The 16,886-nt window shown below is 40.8% G+C and overlaps 3 protein-coding genes and 1 non-coding gene across 8 annotated transcripts in view; 2 read left to right on the forward strand and 2 right to left on the reverse strand.

Annotated features, from left to right (window-relative positions):
- Positions 1–577: 577 nt before the first annotated feature.
- Positions 578–5,172, reverse strand: nop58 (NOP58 ribonucleoprotein homolog (yeast)). Of its 2 annotated transcripts, none has more exons than XM_085918832.1 (14): positions 4,925–5,172; positions 4,417–4,493; positions 4,086–4,138; positions 3,727–3,851; positions 3,510–3,646; positions 3,231–3,295; positions 2,769–3,049; positions 2,441–2,567; positions 2,089–2,252; positions 1,885–2,019; positions 1,462–1,523; positions 1,218–1,369; positions 997–1,106; positions 578–909 (listed from the first exon to the last, which is right to left on the reverse strand). In XM_085918832.1, the coding sequence occupies exons 1-14, from the start codon at positions 4,967–4,969 to the stop codon at positions 859–861; spliced, it is 1,584 nt and encodes a 527-aa protein (XP_085774958.1). In that variant the 5' UTR covers positions 4,970–5,172; the 3' UTR covers positions 578–858. The 2 variants fall into 2 exon arrangements, with proteins under 2 accessions (XP_085774958.1, XP_085774949.1); XM_085918823.1 differs by having other exon boundaries at positions 988–1,106; positions 4,925–5,169.
- LOC147062143 (small nucleolar RNA SNORD11B) lies at positions 2,641–2,727 on the reverse strand. The gene has a single exon (XR_015068183.1). It is a non-coding gene; the product is annotated as a small nucleolar RNA SNORD11B (small nucleolar RNA).
- An 86-nt stretch (positions 5,173–5,258) lies between the features above and the next one.
- nufip1 (nuclear FMR1 interacting protein 1) lies at positions 5,259–9,402 on the forward strand. The gene is made up of 10 exons (XM_085915455.1): positions 5,259–5,627; positions 5,990–6,060; positions 6,350–6,445; positions 6,539–6,601; positions 6,675–6,751; positions 6,828–6,920; positions 7,112–7,284; positions 7,523–7,663; positions 7,795–8,042; positions 8,157–9,402. The coding sequence occupies exons 1-10, from the start codon at positions 5,399–5,401 to the stop codon at positions 8,856–8,858; spliced, it is 1,893 nt and encodes a 630-aa protein (XP_085771581.1). The 5' UTR covers positions 5,259–5,398; the 3' UTR covers positions 8,859–9,402.
- Positions 9,403–9,558: 156 nt separating this feature from the next.
- Positions 9,559–16,886, forward strand: part of LOC147062145 (cilia- and flagella-associated protein 47-like) — a 33,257-nt gene continuing 25,929 nt past the window's right edge. For 3 of the 4 annotated variants that reach the window (XM_085915474.1, XM_085915484.1, XM_085915492.1), the window contains exons 1-16: positions 9,882–10,210; positions 10,958–11,115; positions 11,208–11,323; positions 11,673–11,811; positions 12,010–12,094; positions 12,175–12,315; positions 12,385–12,554; positions 12,981–13,081; positions 13,383–13,612; positions 13,789–13,999; positions 14,221–14,449; positions 14,510–14,662; positions 14,750–14,909; positions 15,013–15,109; positions 15,422–15,638; positions 15,718–15,962. In XM_085915474.1, the coding sequence (XP_085771600.1) occupies positions 10,067–10,210; positions 10,958–11,115; positions 11,208–11,323; positions 11,673–11,811; positions 12,010–12,094; positions 12,175–12,315; positions 12,385–12,554; positions 12,981–13,081; positions 13,383–13,612; positions 13,789–13,999; positions 14,221–14,449; positions 14,510–14,662; positions 14,750–14,909; positions 15,013–15,109; positions 15,422–15,638; positions 15,718–15,962 (2,596 nt within the window). In that variant the 5' untranslated portion in view covers positions 9,882–10,066. Of the gene's footprint in view, positions 9,709–9,881; positions 10,211–10,957; positions 11,116–11,207; positions 11,324–11,672; positions 11,812–12,009; positions 12,095–12,174; positions 12,316–12,384; positions 12,555–12,980; positions 13,082–13,382; positions 13,613–13,788; positions 14,000–14,220; positions 14,450–14,509; positions 14,663–14,749; positions 14,910–15,012; positions 15,110–15,421; positions 15,639–15,717; positions 15,963–16,886 lie in introns of those variants that run through there. The other variant, XM_085915469.1, reaches the window with a different exon arrangement.

A 16,886-nucleotide genomic window follows, 5' to 3' on the forward strand; every position in this document is an offset into this window, starting at 1 on the left:
TAAGGCAAAACATTTTAATTTGAAAACAGATTTAAATGCATTCCTAAAAGAATAGACTGAATTTGTACCAAATTTGGTACAAATCCAAAATTAAATGGATACAGTAAATTCAAAGATTGTTTTCAAATAAAATCCAATGGAAATACATTTAATTAGTATAGACTTCTTAACAGAGAAGCCATTACTGTCACTGGATTGAAAGATCACAATGAAATCATCTTTATTGTATTGTTCCAAAAAAAAAAAATCAAGTCTAACTTTGAGTCAAATCATTTGACCTTATATCACTACAAATCTGTAAAAATAAAAACCTACCCTCACTCCCCTAGCAGCAAGATGTCGGACAATTCACCCACTGATCACTCGCCACTGTTAACACAACAATGTGTTTGGAGGAATGCTTTGCTTGCTCCAGTAGGAGCTGATTTGAGCTACCTTGGACAAAAACACATTGGAGTATATAAAAGATGGCAGAGGCTCACCTTTCTGCAAGATCATTTTAAACAGCCAGAGCTAATTTATGACGTCTCACAACAATGATTCAAAGTACTGAGAAACAAATGAGAAGACAACACTGTCGTACTGCAATGCATTTATTGTGATTGCAGTCTTCCAATTGGTTGTTTAGTCTTGAATTTGTATTTGATACAGATGTTCAAATACTAAAAAGAAATCTTAAATCAATGTCATTAAAATTCATCACATTTTACTTTTTCCGTCTAGACAAAGTTCTGTGAGACAAACAAATCATTTCATAAATGAGACTGTGTGACAACGATATCTTCAGAGACTAAATACAGCTTTAATCCCTTAAAAAGCATGATGGAAAGAAAAACACTCAAATATACACTGTTCTTTTCAGTCTTCCGTCTCCTCCTTGATCTTTTTCTTCTTTTTCTTCTTTGGTGGCTGAAGATGAAAAGTTGGCGTTAGGGAAAAAAAAAGAAACAATTCAAGTGAAAAAGCAGTTCTGATCACAAGTTGTACCTCCGTCACCTCAGCACTCTCTTCCTCCACTTGTGGCTCTTCAGCACTATCTTTCTTCTTTTTTTTCTTTTTCTTGGGGGTGTCTTCAGTGGCAGCTGTGGACGTTTCACCTTCTTCCTCTGTTAGACATTCGGAGAAGTTTGAAAAAACATAGAAGTGAAATTCAGATAATAATAATTAAAAAAGCAGCCATTCAATCACATTGCATTTTGCCCTTTTACTTTACCCACCTGTTGCTGCTTGGGGTTCCTTTTTGGGCTTTTTGACTTTTATCCCAGATGTCGAAGGGTCCTTTTCCTCCTTCTCCATCTCTTCAAATTTCCTCTTCTTTGAAGTGGAGGGGATCAAAGAATCCCCAGATGGATCATATAATCTTACTTCACTGTTTTTTTCGGAGGAAGTGAGCAGATTTCCTCGGTTACAGTCATGTTGTATGGAGAAAATGCGAAAAGTTTTGACAAATCAAGGATTTACCTCTTGTGCATATATTTGTCGGCCTGTGCTTTAATTCTTCCCGATCCACTGATTCGTCGAATCTGAAGAATATCAGTGGTTAATGTATATGACATCAAAACTGTGAGACAAGACGTCAGGCACTTGTAAAGTCAAAAGATTTAACAATGAACTCAGTCGTTAAAAATATGGGCCCAAAATATGGGAAGACAACAAATGACAACAAGATCTGATTAGAATTAGCCAAGATTATCTATTAATTCTTAAAACATGCATAAAACTTCTACTTGGCCGTTACATTTAAAACCGTTTTACGTGTTTTTGTTTAAAAAAAAATGTTGCTTGTGAGAGCAAAAAACTTTCTTTAGAAAAAAATTGACAATTACTTCTTAAACAAAACAAGCAATCAAATAAATTCTGCTTGTAGGGGACGTTTGGACCTACCCCTCTCTCCTCTAAGTGCCGTAACCTGGCCTCCACTTTGGCTCGGTTTGCCACACCCATTTCTGCATTTGTGTCCTCCCCGAGGGCATCATAGCGGACGGCAAGGGATGTTTTGGCTGCTAACATTCTGGAGACCTGGAGAAAAAATAAATTCATTTCAAACCAACCAAGTTGAATGCTACGGGCAGTTTAGTGTTACTGTACCTTGCCCTTGTTCTTGGCAGTGGTCTGGCCCACAAGAGAGGCATGGTAGATGAGACCGTACTTGGGCGTGTCTTTGCGGGTCTTGAGCGCTCGGAACAGTGCCTTTTCTGCCCCCAGAATTTGAACTGTGGAGGCTGGGTGCTTTGCCAGATTCAATAGCGAACCTGGGAGACAACAAATCAAAGTGAGCGAGGCGCCTGGCTCTCAAGCCAAACTTCAAATTGGATCAGTTTGAAAGCTCAGTGGAGGTAGTGACTGAAAAGCATCAGAAATGTTTCAGTTTGAAGCGACATAGTGTCATTGTCATCAGTGCTCGAGCTTGCTTAAGTGTCGAAACTGGACAACGTCTCACCGGCGTGCGAGATGAGACGAGCGCCAACCAGCTCGCCCACCATCACCGTCAGATTGGGGGCGATCGCCATCATTCGGTTCTTCAGGTAGTCGTATAGCTGAGCGCGGTAATCAGAAATTTCTATCACCTGCGGAAAAAAGAGAGCGGTATTCAGAAATTTCTATCGCCTGCAAAAAAAACCTGAGACTTACAGCTGAAGAAAACCATTCAGAAGAGGTAGTGACTGAAAAACCCACATTGTTTTTTTCAGGAAAAAGACATTGTCGTCATCATCATCACCATGGCGGCAAAAATCGTAACGATCCGAATATTGCTGCGGGACATGTACCTGCTCGCAAAGGTGGCGGATATTAATGATGTCTTGCTCGGACACTTCGGTCCCCATGGAGATCTCGGCTGCCAGCTTCACTTCCGTCTCTATTTCCTCTGGGATCAGGTCCGATAGGTCGCTGCCGGCTACGTTGGTGCGGTCGCCAATTTTGGAGACTGCCTTACAGTAGACCAAGTTGTCAGTGATGACCTTGCCAAGCTCAGGGAAGTGCCAGCCGTACCACTCTCTGCAGCGCATGATGTAATTGTTCAATTCCTTATCCAGGTCGTCCAGCAGAGCTGCAAAGAGCCAAAGCCAACGTGATCATGTTAAACCTTTTATTCACTTCTGTACATGTTTTGACATGCATTTACCTTTGAGAAAACTTACATTTAAAGACTTTGTGTTTCTAGCAAGCTGAACTGCTCTGTGCTACTTGGTGGAAATTCAAAGTGAATATTCAACTCCAATCAAACTTACATATAGCCTGCACGATCATGGTGTCCACCTTGTCAGGGCTGAACTTAAGCTTGTAGCGGGACAGACTAGAAAAAACACAAGCAAACAAACCTATCGAGTAAAAATACAGTGAGGAACACAGCTCAAGACAAAACATAACTTTTGGCTTTCCCATGAGGGAAACAGTTGTCTCAGTGGTAGTGACGAATGCTGAAGAAAATCTACAGGGGGTTTCAGACAGCAATGTGTAATCATAGACAGCGGTTGACAAGACGACACCAGAAGCGCACAGACGCCCACCTGTGAGCCAAGCCGAGAGACATGGCGCTCATCTCTCTGGGAGGAAGTCCTGAGATTAGGCCCGCCATCTGGCTCCTGATGCACCTCATAAGTTCTGCAACAGCGGGGCTGTGGATGCAACTAAGGTCCAGCTTTTCCTAAAATTCGAGGAAAAGGCAATTTTTACAAATAATGTTGCAATTCATGACTATTACACATATGTGGATGAATCACTTACTTTGATGACACCACCAAGTTTTGCGTCACTGATGGCCAGCTGTTCATGGGCATCCTTTGCAACCATCTTCTTCAGCACTTTCTTCAAAGTTTTACTCACTTTACCCTCGACTAGTGCAGTGGCAGCTGAGTGGGCAAAGTAAACAAAATGTATTACTGACATATGTAAAGGGTTTTTGAAAACATACAGTCTTATTGCCAATTCTCTGGCTACTTGATTACATCATGTGGGAAATTGTGCAGTTTGTGGTCTTAGTGGTAGTGACGAGTAAAATGTACTTCACCATTAACGCAGACATTTTTTTATGGATCACAAACGATATACGTGACAAGCTTTTTGCTCTTAACAGTGTCAATTACCTGCCAAGGCCTCCGTCGTGTCCTGGAACTTCTCAAAGTGTTTTAGTTTAACGCTGAAAAACAGGAAAAGACAAGTGAAAAAATGATGGCAATTACCATGACAAACAAAAAGACTGTCAGCAGCGGAAGGTACAAATAACGAAAAAGCATACATTATACAGTGAAAGTGGAACATTGTCTTATTATGAATGATCCACTTTAGAGTTTTGAAATGAGAGGCTTCACTTTTTTGGGGGGTCATTTTAATTTTGATTCTTAATGTGCAAAAATGGAAACACTGCATAACGTGCAATTATAGGGGAAAACTGCATTTTACATGCTTTATACTTACATTTTGTTTGCTTTTTCGGGAGTCTCAAACTCCTTGTACAAACTGTCGACCTGCTGGAGTTTGGATTCATCGAGAACCTAAAAAAGAAGCAGAATTGTAAGGACTCATAATGCACCTCTCAGGCTGGCACTATATACACGCTTATGTTACTAAAATAAAATAAAAATAATGCGTCTACAGCAAAACTAACACATGAAATAAATGACGGAAACAAATCAACTTAAGTTGCAGTTCGGCCACATGGGCTCACACACGTGGTTGCAAGGCCTGCAGACAGCCCTCCGAAAACTTTTTATCAAATTACATATAAATATATTATATCTATATATTAAGGAGTCCAGCGGCGGATTGCAGGCGTACAGATAACAGAATATCAGTTACAAGAGAACACATATTAAAAGACGAAACCGACGCCACAAATCTCAGCAACTAGCGAAAATGCTAGTTATGTTAGCCAACGCACATTGCTACACGCCTCAAGATAGAAAAGAAAGATTTCACGACGTACTTTAAAAATGGCATAGCCAGCAGCGGTCTCAAACAAGACAAGCATTTTCGCAGCAAGGCGTGGATCGCTCCTTGATTTTTCTAAAGCCTGGGTTCTCTTTGAAGAATTTCCATTCAAGTTTTGAGCAGTTCCATGCGAACACTACTCCGACCGCACGTCGCAGCCACGCTTTGCTTTTGCTTCTTTGGGTAACTAAAACACGCAGGCGTAGAAGAAAGTCAATACGTGACTGCCCTCTACAGGACAATAATGTAATTGAACAGTCTTGGTCTTATCCATTTGCCAACTCGTTATATAGAACAGACGTTCCACCACTAGATGGCGGTAGCACATCTCAACGCAAATCGCCAACTGCCACATACCAAGTGAAGAAGATCGAAGCAAAAACAGCACATGTTTGTGAGACCAGGACAAGACGATTACTGTAACATTTATTTTCATTTTAATCCTTAAACAAGACCACGAGTGTGAAGTATGGATAAACTTGGCTTCTATCCTCCACCCAATTTCGACTGTCCGCCTCCGAACTCCATCCAATTGTCACAACCTCAGCCGCCCGCCGGATCTAAAAGCAGCTTCCACCCCAGCATGTGGACTTGGAACGAGTCACCCTGCGAACCTGAGCCCAGGATGGCTTACAGCAGCCAAGCTAATTGGAACTACCGACCAGTGTCAGGAATCTATGGATCTCAATATTCATACGGTGAGCGCCAACGTTTATGAGCGTGTTTTGGTTAAAATTTTTTTTAATGCATATTGATTTGGTCAAGCAAGTTGCCAGTGTACATGAAAACAGGAAAATACATTTTCAGCAAATATTGCTGTGGTGCAACACGCTTTAGACAACAAGCTGACATTGCATTGATTATCGTAATGTTTCAGATTTATGAAATGTTTATTTCAAAATGACAAAGTGGGCATGTATAGCTTTACATTTAACTAGAGACATAATCTAACAAACATTAGAAAACCAGTGTAAAACGTTTGACAGACCCTAACCCCCAACTTTGCATGATTCTCCTACATTTTCTTGATGGCTGAGTGATTGTCTCTTAAATTGGTCAGGTCATCAATGGAATCAACCCAGACAACAAAATTGGAGCAATTACGGACCAGCATGGAACCGTGGGAAAAAGGTTAGTGTTGTTACTCTTGTATTGTTTTTCAATCATTTGCTGACTTTTTTTTTAGGGGTGGCGGTGGTCCCTTTACCTCCTACAGGGGAGAATCTTTTTTAAGGACCACTTCATCGTTCAAATACCAAATGTGCTCTAGTTACGGCCTACTTTGTACACTGTCGTCGTACAAAGTTCATTATTATTTATAAACATCTAAGAAAATCGGTTAGCCGTCCAGTAACCTGCCCCCCTCTGTTGGTCTTTTTTTTTTGGTCTGAACAAATGAAACTTGCCTTTTGTCTTTTAGCGTCAAAACAACAAAGAATTGCATTTTTGTGACCCATGCGACAAAGGATTTAACACCCAGGCAAAGTACGAGGAGCATGTCGCTCAACACATAAAGGTAATTTTCTTTTTCATTCCAGTCCCAGATTTTGATTGCTTCACACCAGCACGCAGCGTGCTGGCTTTTAATGCCGAGTCTCCTGCCTTCTAGTGTTTTGTCCCAGACTGCAGCTTCATGGCACATGAAAAAATAGTCAGCTTTCATTGGAAAAATGTAAGACACCAAAACACTTTACCCCGTCGTATCCCTTGTTGTGCCCTATGCTAATGTCAAAGCTCTTTTTCAGACCCACGCACCTGGAATGAAGAGAATTAAGTTGGACACCCCAGAAGAGATTGCAAAATGGAGACAGGAGAGGCGCAAGTCCGTTTTTACAAATGGATGCTGGCTTATCTTGAGTTTGGTAGTCACTGACAGCAGCTTTGACCTTTTTTTCCAGGAACTATCCAACTTTACAGAATATTGAGAGAAAGAGAAAACTGATGCAGGAACGGGAAGAGACGGGAGCAGTTTTGGAGACGGCTCAATTTGGGTACTTTACATTAAAATGTTTTTCACATATTGTATTCTAATACTGGACCCCATTAAACTCTAGTTTGAGATTTAATTACTGGTGTGTATCAGGGAATTTTCCAATACATATATGACAGGACGTGAGCTAATTATAAAGGTTTATTGTCATCAGCCTTTTTTTTTTTTTTTTTTTTTAATGCTGTTGTATAGACGCATGAGAGGCAGAGGATGGCGTGGGAGAGGTCATCACGGGTTCCAGGGGCAACATCCCCAAGGTTTGCGTTCATCCAATGCTGACCCTGCAGCAACGAGACCGCCACCCCCGACCCAGCCAGCCATTCATAATGGTGATCCACTGGGAGTTTTGGCCAAAGGTGACATTGGTGAGTTGAGTGAATTCATCTCAACATTGCACTGTAGTAAAATACATCTAGTGTTGTTGTGACAAGGACTAATTTATTGCTTGTGTTTGTTAAAAAAAAAAAACTTGAGAAAAAATGATTCAATGATTAAATCACAATTGCAATATGGAGGTTGAAAAAAAAAAAAAACATAATCCGATTATTTTTCAAAATCATTCAGCCCTGGGTCATTTAATTTTTTCTCACACCTTCCCATTAGAGTCCGACAAAGACGATGCTGACACTGACTCCAGGCCCGCCGGCATTGTCGTTGCCCCGAAACAGATGAGTGCCGGACTCGGGTGTCTTGTAGCCAACTATGGCTCCATGAGTGAGAGTGAAAGTGATGAAGGAGCACAGGGTGAGCTCAAATAAACTTTAAAAATGTACCGTTCTTTCCACGTGCAAGTAGTAATATTCGCATGGTTTTGATGAGTTTGCAGATTGAGTGTGGTGATTTTATCATGATTCCAGATTTCTCTTTGTTTTCAGACTCGACTATACAAAAAACCAAAGAACTGCTCCAAGAAAACAAGGACTTGCTTGGACAGAGCAACGGCCATTTCATAGACACCAGGACCGCGACACAGGATGCTTACGCTTCCAAAGTGTCATGTCCTTGGTCTGCCTCAAACACATCAAACGACCGAAGAAGACAAGGGAGAAGAGGAGGAAGACGAGGAAGGCAAGGTCGGCGTGGATACCAAAATATGTCGCGGCGGCCCACTCTCCTTGAGATGGTGAGGATTTGTTATAGATTGCACTTTCACTTTTAAGTATTTAGGCTGGAGAAGATGCATGCAATATATTTACTTTTGAGAGATTGATGAGCGTGTTGTTGTCGTTTTGTTCAGCTTCTTGCCCCGGATATCCGCCGTGAGAGGAACGTCCTCCTGCAGTGCGTTCGCTACGTAGTCCGAAATGACTTTTTTGGGCTGGAGAGCAAAGCTCAGCTCAAGCTGGGGATCGAGCGGACACAAGGTGCTGGAGGTTCAGACCAGGAAGTTAAGAATGAAAGCAGGACTTTGCCCGATTCCCTAGTTGATAGCAAGGCCTGTTCTGTTGAGGGTGGGACTTCAACTCAAGAAGCCAACACCAAGCCAGAAATATGCACGGAGGAAAACATGGCGATTGCTCCAGCCACCGCCACAATCGATATCATAGTTGATCACAGCTCAGCACAGAATAGTCTAGATCAGGCGCCGCTCGGCGACCAAGCTGCCGCTGGATTCCCTGATGACGCAGCTCGACCTGGTTTACCAGACACTCCGTCTGGTACAGCATGCGACCAAGCAGGCTTAAGTTTATCACATTCAGAAGCAGGCTGTGAACCAGCAGGTGACCAAGGGGTCCAGGCCACGCCATCAAATGAACATTTAACCATGCAAAAATCCAATGATCTCCCTGTAGATTCTTTTGCAAATGCAGAGCAGGTTACAGACGATAAGGAAGAAACGGCAAGTGGTCACCACCACGATCATGATTCAATGGCCTCTTGTGAAAGTACATTGACCAATAATATTTATGATGATGAAATATGGGAAACGCCAATTTGATTGAAATTGTTTAGAGAATCTCAATGTTTTTGTTTTGTACTTGCTAAATTTATTTGATCATACAACACTTTTCAATGTACATTGATCAAAGTATTTTTTTTCCTTTAGCAAAGAAATATATACATGAAATTTTCTAACTTTTTTTCCCATTTCATATTTATTTAAGTATAGTCATATGTTGTCCCTTATTTCCTACCTCTGCCTGCCTTTCTTTTTGGTATAAAGTTATGAAGTTACCATCGCCGTGTGCATTTAATTTTGAAAGAAGCGATCTTCAGTATCGTAAAATGTTTTCAAATTTCCAACCATTTTCAGTTTTGGTGAATATTAGTTGTACTTGTGAATATTAGTTGTACTTGTAACAGTCTACAGATATCTGAAGTACAGTTTAAAAAAAACATTTATCCATAGTTTAGTTTACATCGGGGATTGTCAACCGGTGGTTTGTCGCCCTCTTGTGGCACGTGGCGGTATTGCAGGTAGCTCGCGAAATTGGAAATGGAAAGTTATTGTAACACATCTATAAATAAATTTGATTTCATTATTTAGGCTTGATTTATTTCCCATCTAATTTTTATAATAATTTACCCACCCAAATAATGTCAAATGGAGCTGAGATTCCCAAAATAGTTGCAAATAAATAGCATGTATGGGTCTCTCCTCTGGTGCAAAATAAAATATTATGCCAAAAAAGTGATCCCCGAGTTGCTTCCTGTTTGTAATGGTGGTTCCTTGGATAAAACCCAGTTGGAATTGCAAGACAACTTTTATTGTACTGAGGCCGATAAATGTAAAGGTTAGGTTAGTGACTCGTTTCTATGGCAACAAGTGTAGCGTCTGACCTGTCAAGGTAACTACGACGTCGAAGAGGCGTATGCCACAATGCGTTGGACCTTTTTGGGGACAAGATAGTTTATTAACGGTCTACACTTGACCAGACATTTTAGAAAGAAAAAATAATAATAATCCTCATTTAGAAGACTGCCGAAACGTCACGCGCTATACGTACTGCGGCGTAACATTTGAAGTTGTCTACCAACGTGTGGACTATTTGATCATTTACACGATTTGTGTTACCATAGCAATTGATAAGTTGGACGCTGACTGCACAAAAACTCAATTTTTTTCCCATGTCTCTAAAACCGCGACAAGCATAGATGATTTTTGTTGGGAGTTTTGAATAGATTTACGTTCCAACAGACTTAATAATGGCCAAGAATTCCATTCACGTTGAACCGCCGCTCGTCGAGTTCAAGGACGTGGAAGTGGGCAAGCTCTACACAACTGTCATCACTGCCACTAATGTTGGCAGAAACACGAGGGAAATATTCTTTGAAAGTCCCAAGTTAAAGGTAAAGTATAATGTCATTTTGTCTCAAATAACACTTTATCAATCCACCTGTGAGTTTAAAAGCCAAGGCAAAGACCACTTTGTCATGTGCAATAATGTTTGCAGCCTGTAGTGGAACATGCTGAGAATTGTGCAAATAGTTTTCAATATTTGAAGGGTTGATTAATATGACGGTTTCAAGAAAAGGTGGATAGACCCTTTTCATTTAGAACATTCTGGATTTCTGCAAAACATAAAGCTCTCGTTCACTTCCTATATACAGAGACGTGTTTTCACATTGTCATTGAAGGTAACATATAAATGTTACTGTGCAGTATGAGAAAAATTATGTGACCTTTTTGAATTTAGTCTGCCAACCTGTTTTCTAGATTTAGTCATGTGACATTCCATACAGTGAATTGCCGCAGACAGACGGCCATAAATTCTTCATTTAAGAATTCCTTTTTGTTTGAAGGTGATGGAATTGTGTCTAGGCCTGAGGAAGCAAAGCAGCCCCAAAACAATGTTGCCCTGTCCACCACACTACCAAGTTACTGTTTATTTTCTCCACACATAGCATTTTGTCTTCCCTCCAAACAATTCAATTTTAGTTTACATCTGTCCTCCAATGACATCCGTTCCTGTTTTTTTTTTTTTTGTATGATCAAGCTATGCAGAAATTCAGGCCATTCTTAAGGAGTTCCCGTTATTTTTTTCTTGCAATTGGATAAGTGGATTTATATTTTCCTTTTTTCTTGTTTTCTCACAGGTGTTTAAGTTCTCAGCACCCCGAGTTGCTAAGAATATACCGCCTGGTTTGTCTGTTAGCGGCACACTGGAGTTCATCCCCGTGGAAGAGGAGAAGGTCACAGACTACATTTATGTTCATATAGATGCAACGGAAGCCATTGAAGTCCCACTGCAGATGTAAGAAATGATTACAGATGAAACAAAACATAGTCAAGTTGCAAGATGATTCTGTATTCGTTTCATTCCTTTTTCTCAACGTGTTCATGTAGTCGTCCTCGGACTTGCTCCCTATCCATGGACTCGCATTTGGACTTTGGCTTTCTTCCTGCCAGCGGTCAGATCTTCAGAAGATACATTCCTATCACCAATCAAGGAACAGCATCAGGTAATTCAAGGTCATCAGGTGGTTATAACAGAACCTATAAAATAGTGGAATCCAAACCCATGTGCTATAGCGCATTAGTGTGTCGTGAGAGGTTACATTGGTCTGAAGATTTTTTTTATTCTTACTGCTAGTAACGTGTCTTTGTTCATGTCCTCGCCAGTGATGCACAACCTTTCCATTTTATGTCAGTACAACCACTACAACCACACACACCACTATTATTTCAGTAAAATATTTGTGATGTTTTCATTTTGTGGGCAAATAGCATTGCAAATTTTCTCTCAGAATGTAACTTTATTAATGAGTGTGTTTTATTGAGTATCTCATGTACTTGCGTGGTGTTTTTAAGGTGTGTTCCAGGTGCTGCACAATGGAGACTGTTTAGTCCGACTTTCTCCTTGCAGTGGAGTTGTAGCGCCTGGCGCCAGCAGGCGATTGACAGTTGAATTGCATGCCGATAAACCAAGACAAGTTGATGAAAAAGCCCTGTAAGCTTGATTTCATTTCATTTGCACTCAAACCCACATGCTAATTTACTAAAGCAATATCATAAGCAATTAATAATAATCATTGGAAGTATTGGGTTGTAGTTTTAGCTTTTTATTTATTGCTAAAAAGCAGCGAAGGCAAAACATAACAAACATTTGTCTAATTCTGCTTTGTTCTCATCATGTCTACTTTACTAGGGTCAGGCTTCAATGTTGCTCCACTGTGGTTCTTAAGATCAGAGCTCGAGTGGTTGAACAGCATCTTGAGCTCTCGGACGTACAAGTACTCCAGCCAGTTATCATCACTCACAAATCGTGTCTTTATGATAAACATGGAAATATACATGTCATTTTATTTGACAGGGGAACCCCTTGTCTCGTCTGTGTTTCGGACCAGTCTACTATGGGACGTCCCGCGTGGAGCGTGTGGTCTTGACCAATAATGGGCCTCAAGCATGCGAATGGGTCTGCTTACTTAAAGATTCTGCTGCTGGGACGGAAAGTGTAAGTAATGTCCTTGGGAAATGACTGTATATCGGAAATAAATGTGATGACGATGCTGCTGCTGTGCAGGGAGCAAATCTCGACAAGAGCACAGACTTCGCTTTGCTGCCCAAAATGCAGCGGTGCAACCCAACCCCCCGCTGCCCATGTCCGGTGGTGGAGTGTATTCCCAACCAAGGCAAACTGGGACCGTATAAGAAAACTACTGTGACAGTACGCTTCGGCCCTGTTTTTCATAGGTAAAGCCAAAATGATGTGTTTAGAAAATTGGACATATCAGTCAGGAATACTGTCAGTTACTTCATTATCTTGAATTTGTTAAACAACAGAACCAATATTGTTGGATTTGGCAATGTTATATTCTTGAAGAACAAATATTTGAGCAGAAACTTTGCCATAAACAAACACAAACGTGTACATAGCTAATATAACAATATTTTCAAATTCTTTTCAAAATAGAATAAAATATTTTTTGTTGTTGGTTTGTTTTTGAGCTAGGGGGGCTGGAAAAAATAATAATGGCATTTTCATTCATCTCAACAGGAAAAAATGGTTTGACAAATGCCTCTTTTGCACGACACGTGTAGTCGTGGAACTTGTTAAATCGTTATCTCGAGGCACCACTGTTTTGCTACTTGTAGAAATGGCTAAATTCCCGCCCTCAGATTACAGAAGAAGTCTCAATGCCAAGCCATTCGGCAGGACTACTGTCTTTTTCTGCACCTGGACTCAGTTCGAACCAAACATGGATTTGCTCACCAAAATGGTATTCACAAACACACATACTTTTTTTTCTTCTACATCTGCCCGAGTTACCTAGTGACAAAATTGAAGGCACCTGTAAAGTGCATATCTGTGAATGTGTATAAAATTCTTTTTTTTGTTTTGTTTTATTTTATTTGTTGTCAATGCACGATTTTTGATTGATGGCATGTGATTTACAGGTCTGCTTCAATTTTGAAGTTCACATTCAAATCTCTGTTATGTTTGTGTTAGGTGAATCACAAGTTTAGTTGAGTGACATATAGTTATCAAATGCAGCCATTTTTTTTTTTCACTTGTCTCAGGTAAAACCACTATCGAGTTGGCAGTTACGGGCACCGGGTTGCCTGTGGATCTGATTCCGAGTCCCTCCAATAAATTTGACTTTCCCAATTGCGAGGTGGGCCAGCGTGTGGAACACCTTTGCGTGCTGCAGAATCTCTGTCTGCATCTTCCCATACACTTCCGCTTCCGAAAGTTGGCGCTATTTGGCGCTCAGCCTTCCAGCGGCACTATTGCCCCTGGACTGTGTAAGGTAAGACTGTCACTCATCATATTGAGTGTTTCCCAACCGTGAGACATTTTCATCATCATCTCGGGCGGTTTATTTGAATACGCCAGTACACAGTGGTTGGAAATCACTCCTGTACATTTTGAAGCACAGCAGTGTAACTGATTGGGATGATTCTGTTGTTTGTCTTTCTTCATCAGGAAATAGTTTTGTTTTTCAATGCGCGGCAGCAGGGGACATTCCAAATGTGCCAGAAACTTGATGTTTTGGGTTACGTCGCACGCCAGAAGGCTAATGACCCCAGCGAGGATAATGCTAAGTTAAGGCTTGGCAGCTTTTACACCATTCCACTCCACCTCTCAGTCATCTGCAAAATTGGAACCACACATCCTTCACCTAAATTAAATCCTGGTAAATATTACAAACTTCTCACAAGTTTAGGATAATGAGTCAATTTGAAGAAATGAACATGAGCATTCATTGCAGGCTTCAGCCAACCCTGAAACATCGCTATGGTGGAACGTACTGTCAAAATGATTCATTTTCCTTCAGCTCATATATTTGATGGAATATTTCCAAAATATCATCATAGTCATTAGAATTGTCAATAAGAATATTCCTTTTCTTTTTAGGTATTACACCAGTGGTGAGCAATCCCACAGGTTTACGTCCTCACGTCCCATCCAGTGAATTGGACTGCTGCTATGGAATGGCACGCGCTGCTGTGGTCAGCGCTCGTAAGACAACCTTCCACATGCAGGACAGGAAGAATGGTCAAAGTTTAGCCCATGAGGAGTTTCTGGCTTTGCCAAACGACCGAATCAGTAGCGTCAGACCGTCCTCACCTTACACCCAATATAGGTAAGCGCAGAAAGGAAATATTAAAAAGATGACAAAACACCCTGTGTTTCCTTTACTCAGGACTATCTTCACCGGAGTACAGCGATACAACTATGTGGATCCAGACTATAGCTTCACTTGGGAGGAGGTGGAGAAAAAACGTCTGCATAAACAGAGATACACCGACTTCATCAGGCAGCTCAGACAAATACGCCTGCAGAAGATCAAGACAAAGTATTAATAAGTATCCTTGTTGCTGACAGAATGGTAAAGATTGAAAATATGTGATGAAAATGAATCTCTCTCTTGTTTTGTTACTAGACTTGAAGAGCAAGCGGACAAATTTGGGATTATACCTGCACAAGGGCTTGAGTCACCTAAACTTGTCCTGCATGATGTGAAGCCGAATCAGAAGTCAAGGAGCAGGCTGACGTATTCTTCCTGTAGCCAGCCCAAGAGCAAAACCCCCACTGCCAGACCGGTCAGCAGCATGCTTCACAGACCAATCAATCAATGTCTTAGTGTTTTTTTTTCTTTTTTCTATGCCAACTATCAAGAAAAATTTGCTCTTATTATTAATGTAGGTCTCAATGGATTCACATCCAATACCAGCTACTCACCAGGAGATGACAGACTGTGACAAGACTTTGACGCCTCAGGAGCTTTACCAGGTTATCATAGGTCGGTAATAATAAAGCAGTTCTGAGGATGAATGAATAAATGAAAACTAATAATTGTTTCTATTATTACTATAATTATTATTATTTCAATGAACTGTATATCCATATATATTTCATTATTTATAGCAAATGGACATAGTATCACCTCCAAAAAAATCTTATGCTCTGATTTCCCATAAGGACCTAAAATGTGTGGACTTTGAATTATTATTATTTCAATGAACTTTATATCCATAGATATTTCATTATTTATAGCAAATGGCCTTTGTCTCACCTTCCAAAAAATCTTATGCTCTGTCTGATTTCCCACAAGGCCCAAAATTTGTGGACTTCGGCGAAGTGTGTTTCCATTCGGTGTGTGAGCAGAAAGTAGAGCTCATCAATCCCCTGTCAACGTTTGTGCTGGTCCAGTTTGAAGTGGACTGCTTTGAGCTACAGGGCTCATCTCCTCTGTCTCACGTGTTGCCACCGGTTTCCCACAATGCGGTAACCCTCACGTTTCAAAGCAACAAGCTGGGTCAATTCTACAGGTTGGAAGAGGAACTCGCATTTCATCTACCCTACTTGTAACAACATCAGTCATGTTAAAATATATTTTTTGATCTCCAGACCTGTGTCTTACACACTGAATAAGCAACATCCAGGACAGATTCTGGTCAAGGCTCAAGTTGTACGAAACTACCTGCAATTGTCCACCCACCTGCTGACGCTTACTCCCAACGCAAACTTGCTTGCCTCATCGGGCTACCGAAGCTCAGTTACTATTCAAAACCCACGTAATCAGCCTGCAGAATTCACATGGTGGCCCATCGTTCCAGAGAGCGGCATCCTCTTCTCTATTCGACCAGCCACAGGTTCTGACAGTGTCCATATTGCAGTGGCGATCTGTCTATTTGCTCTCAGGGCCTTTAGTGGGGCTTTATCTGACTCAATCGAACATTTTTTTAACACCCGCAGTATCACATTAAAATAGAAACTAATACCCAAAGAAAAAAGCAGCCAAGTGCAATGGTGTCACATGGTTTGGAGGACTTAAGAATCTAATAATTATGACAAAACTATACAAATTAAATGAAACTCATACTCAGCAGATATGCTGATTAGTCAATGTATCAATATGCGTACATTGCTACAAATGTGTTTTGCTAGTTCAAGTTGTGATAGCAAACTTTTGCTCTGTCTAACAAATCAGCATGCAGAATGATGCTGATTCCATTGAGGGTCAATTTGAAATCTGTCACCCTAAATAAATAGTCCCATTGCTGTAAAACTGTAGTTTAAGTCATGCCAGCACTATTTACTCAGAAGGAAGTACAGTAATCCCTCCTACTTCGCGGCTTCAACTATCGCGGCTTCGCTGTATCGCGGGTTTTCAAAAATGCGTAAATTAATTATTTTATCGCAGAAATTTCATCATTTCACGAGGTTTCGCGGCCACTTGAGTTTCTTCATTTTCCTTTAATAATGATAGCTTACGTTTAAAAGTCGTTTTCTTGTTTTGAAATGAATAAATTAAAGAGTCAGTACAGTATACTTTATCGTCACATGTGACTTCAGGGCGTTCTCTCCACCGGCGGTGGCCTTCATCTGGACATAGCGATACACTGTTAGTCTCGTCGCTAAGGCATGAATGCGGAGCGCACAGTCCATTGATATGAAAGTCCCCTAGCAGCGAGCTGGTTGATGTCAGCGATAAAAATAGAATATCCTGTTTTAGAAAGCAGTTTAAGTGTTCTGAAGTGTTAAAATTATGGCTCATACTTCAAAAAAATCTAGTT

This window comes from Syngnathus leptorhynchus, chromosome 1 (assembly GCF_054491065.1).
Source record: "Syngnathus leptorhynchus isolate UIUO chromosome 1, UIUO_Slep, whole genome shotgun sequence".
NCBI classification, from domain to species: domain Eukaryota; kingdom Metazoa; phylum Chordata; class Actinopteri; order Syngnathiformes; family Syngnathidae; genus Syngnathus; species Syngnathus leptorhynchus.